Raw genomic sequence first — 4,371 nt, 5'->3', positions numbered from 1 at the left:
ACAGATCAGTGCACCCACAGACGGGCGGACAATGAGCCAATGATAATCATTATCCTATTGGAAATAGCTTAACAAAAAAGTTCGGCTAGGTGACAAAAAGTAGTTCCTAATGTTGCGAATATCCGTGCGCAGCTATTTCTTGCTCTTTTTTTAAAATTTTTTTTTTTTTATAACAGCTATTTCTTACTTATTTTGAAGGAACATTACAAAAGTGATAATTTTTTTTTTTTTTGGACAAACTAAAAAAAGTGATAAATGATAGGGCATCAGTGGTACTATGGTAGCTCATTGCGATGAAACAAACTACAAAGGTTGGTGCTGCTCTGAGGTGAATACAGTTGGGAATGATTAAAAAAGTAAATAATAATAATGATTATTTTTGGTAACTTATTTACCTAAAGTGAAATAAAAAGTTTAAAAATTAATTTATTCATAGTAAATTAGAACATAAATTAATGATTTGAAATAAAACCAAAATAAAAACGTGTAGATAATGAATATAGTATAATCAATCGTCCGTTATTATGAATGAGGGTAAAGATTACTGATGAGTAAGTTATAAATGATCATTTGTTACTATAGACAAGAATAACAATTAATGATGAGTAAATTGTAAAATGTCATCTAAAGTATTAGACGACCTTTGAGTATTAAAGACCAGTCAGAACTGACTTTTAACCAACAGACCATAATGGTAAAATAAAGGGTCCTTTAGAGATGATTAAAAATATTTGATCGTAAAGAGGTTTAGAGACCGTTATTTCAATAGTAAATTAAGTAAGAGACATAAATAGCCTCCAACGACAACACAGAGCTAGATTATATGAAGCCATCACCCATAATGAAGAGGGCTATATGTTCACAATCATGCTAAATTCTTTAGGTATTCTAAAACTTTGTCAATTATCTAATTTAAGTATCGAAAAGTCTTTGACAAACATCACTTCAATGTTATTTCTTTATAGTTACATTTTTTTTTGCAGTACATCATTACTCTTCTATTCACTTGCGACGAAAAATTCAACCGACAACTGTTTTTTATTTCATGAGTGGATAAAAACTATGCTTTGCTAGAAGTATTGTAACTTTAAAAAATTATTTAAGAAAAAAAACTAAAAGTCAACAATCTAAGCCCAAACAGACTAATTCTAAAAAACTAAAAGTCAACAATCTAATCCCAAACTAAACTCTCAAGATGGGATTTCTTTTAACTGCCTTCATCGCGAAGCTAACCATGTTGGGTATGTTGCTAAGCAAAATGGTCCATCTGCATAAGGACATTTTTGTACAATTTGACCACTAAGCTTGTCAGAATTTGTCTTCCGATGTCTCCTCCGCTTTTGCTGGGCTGACGTGTATATGTACTGTAATCGTCAATAGAAAGTTGACAAGATCACGCCTTTCACGCTTTGATTTCAGCTAATTAGTGGAGTAGTTGCTCCAACATTGGTTTGGACTAGCTACTAGCTAGGTAACTCGATAAAATTTAGTGGACAGAAAAGATTATATTAACCCGATAATTAGTGTGAACACAAAGAATAAAGCCAGAATTGAAGAGTGAAGGATCTAATATCAAGCCACAGCCCACAAGGTCTTCAGAAAGGAGCAAGGAACTGGTTGTGTTTCAAAAGGCAATAATTACAAAGTTCATATTAGGGGTGGCAAAATTTGACACGACCCGCAAACCCGACACGACACGACACGAAATTAGCAGGTTATGGGTTGAGGCTTAACGGGTTCGTGTCATATTCGGGTTGACACGGCTAACCCGTTTAATAAATGGGTTGGGTTAGTGTTGAACACATAGAACCCGTTTGACTCGTCTGACCCGTTTAATTAAATGATATTTTACCAATATACCTTTCAAACTCTAGGTATATAAACTTATTAGTTGTTGTGATTTATTTTCTTTGACATATTGTGATTGATTATTTGTGATATTGGAATATGCTTGAATTTTGAATGATTATTTGTGATGGAGTTACTCGTTAGTTCTGAATTTTATATTAAAAATATTTATTTGTTTGTTTTTTCATTAATTTTTATTTTTCATTTTAATAAAATCTGATAAACAGGTCAACACGACTGACCCGTTTAATAAATGGGTCGTGTTAGGGTTGAGGAATCTTGACCCGTTTAATAAACATGTCGGGTTAGTGTTGACCTATGTAGTCGAATACTCATGACTTGACACGACATGAATCCGACACGCGAACACGAATTGCCACCCCTAGTTCATATTCCCGAATATGAAGAAGAAAAGTAAATTTTTTTTTATTTATCAAATTGCTGAAAATATGAGACTAAAAATGTTCACTGGTGACCGGCTATGGCAGAAAATGTGATTGGCTACTTGTGTCATTATTATTGTTGTTGTTGTTGTTAATTTTGTAGTTCAAACCATTTCTTTCCTAAACCTCTAAGCACTTTATATATGAAAAAGTATCAATTCAACTACAATGCTATTGGCCTTATGATGATACATCTCATGCCTCCCCCTCTCCAATTTGAAAAAGCATTGTCTTTAAAATCAAACTATCATTATATCTTAGATTCTTGGTACTGAACTACCTAGTGAATTCACATAGAGTAACGCTTGTCATAAATTTCTTTACAAATGGTTGAGGTAACAAATTTTTCCTAATTTTCATTTGATTTAATTATTTATATTTAGAGTTGTAAATAAACTAAGTTGTTTGTTAACAGTTTGAGCTCAATAATTAAAAAAAAATATTTTGTTTATGTTCATTTGTTTAGAAAACAAACTAAGTATATGTTCGATTATTAAACAAGCCAAACACAAACATAATAATGTATTCGTGAACATGAAAATTCAATTTAACTATATGTAATATTATATTTTTATATGCATACTTGTCTAAAAATATATTTCATATAGTTGAAATTAGATCATATAAAATTGTCAATAAGTTCATATGATATTAAATTATTATTGGGGTAATTACACTAAACCCACCTGTGGTTTGGACGAAAATCACCTTGTCAACCCGTAGTTTGAAAAGTATCACTTAACCCACCTGTGGTGTTAACTCACCTGTGGTATGTTTTGTTTGTTTTTCGTAATCCACCTCTGTTAAAATCAGAAGTAAATATGTATTTTTGTTCAAATTTTATGTCTCTCTCCTCCCAAAACAAAAAATAATACAAAAATGCAAGAGAAACAAAATCAAAAAGTGGTATTAGTCTCTCTCTCAATTCACATAAATCTTGAACATGAAGAACATAAATCATTAAACCCATAATTATTTTTTTTTCACATTCCCAAGTTCTCTCAAATTTTCTCAGCAACCATATACATATCTATCAAAGCTGTATCAATAATTATAGTTGGTCTCAAATACATCTTAATGAGAAAACCATGAACTGATCTTCCTTCCTTCAGTCTAGCTGAATGACCACAGGCAGTGAGCACGCCAACCATAGTGGTATCACTACCTCTCAACCCCATCTTAACCATTTCCCTAAACAACTTCAACCCACACCCAGGATTCCCACCTTTTAAATACCCATAAATCATAATATTCCAAGAAACCACATTTCTTTCATTCATTAAATCAAGCTGTTGATGAGCAACACCCAAATTACCAATTCTGGCATACCCATCCACAATCGTATTCCACGAGATCAAATCCTGCTTTGACATTTCGACAAACACCTTATTAGCAAGCTCAATATCCCCACAACAACCATGCATATGAATCAACGAGTTTTGCACTGGAACCACAGAATCAACTCCATTCTTAATAGCCTGCCTATGACACTCTAGTCCAGATTTAACACAACCCATCTTCGCACAAGAGCCAACAAGTGGTACAAAAGTATAGCTATTGGGCAAAAACCCATTTCTCAACCACTTAAAATAGAAAACTATAGCCTGGTACGGAACACAACTCTTAGAGTAAGCCTTGATTACAGTATTGATACATAACCTGTTAGGCGAATGCATATATCGGAAAACCAAAAGAGTGTAATCTATATCACCGTCGAAATCTGAAGAAAAGTGTTTGATATGGACGATATGGAGAACACATAACCAAATTCTCTAAAACCCAAAACCTCTATCATTCTTTTCTCTCTATTGTGAACCCATAACCAAATCCACCAATAACCACTGGCCACTGTGATTTCTACAAAAAATAAAGCAAACTCAAATGCAAAAACCAACAAAACCCATAAATGGTGACACAAAACCACCGAATGGAGAGCCACAACCCATTAATGGCGAGAAACTTGTGTTTTCTCCACCTTCAAACACTCCAAACCACGAAGAACATGTTGATCTCACCACAAGTCTCTCTCTCGAAAAGCTTCTAAGTTTTGGGTGTTTTGATTCGCGTTATATTGTGTTTT

The 4,371-nt window shown here is 33.1% G+C and overlaps 1 protein-coding gene across 1 annotated transcript; it reads right to left on the bottom strand.

Moving 5' to 3' along the window:
- Positions 1–3,292: 3,292 nt before the first annotated feature.
- On the bottom strand, positions 3,293–3,967 carry LOC142624786 (pentatricopeptide repeat-containing protein At3g51320-like). Its single transcript, XM_075798536.1, has one exon. The coding sequence runs from the start codon at positions 3,965–3,967 to the stop codon at positions 3,293–3,295; it is 675 nt and encodes a 224-aa protein (XP_075654651.1).
- Between the last annotated feature and the right edge of the window lie 404 nt (positions 3,968–4,371).

The sequence above is a fragment of the Castanea sativa genome, chromosome 2 (genome assembly GCF_040712315.1).
Source record: "Castanea sativa cultivar Marrone di Chiusa Pesio chromosome 2, ASM4071231v1".
In the NCBI taxonomy this organism is placed as follows: Eukaryota; Viridiplantae; Streptophyta; class Magnoliopsida; order Fagales; family Fagaceae; genus Castanea; species Castanea sativa.
This window is presented reverse-complemented; position numbering and strand designations above follow the sequence as displayed.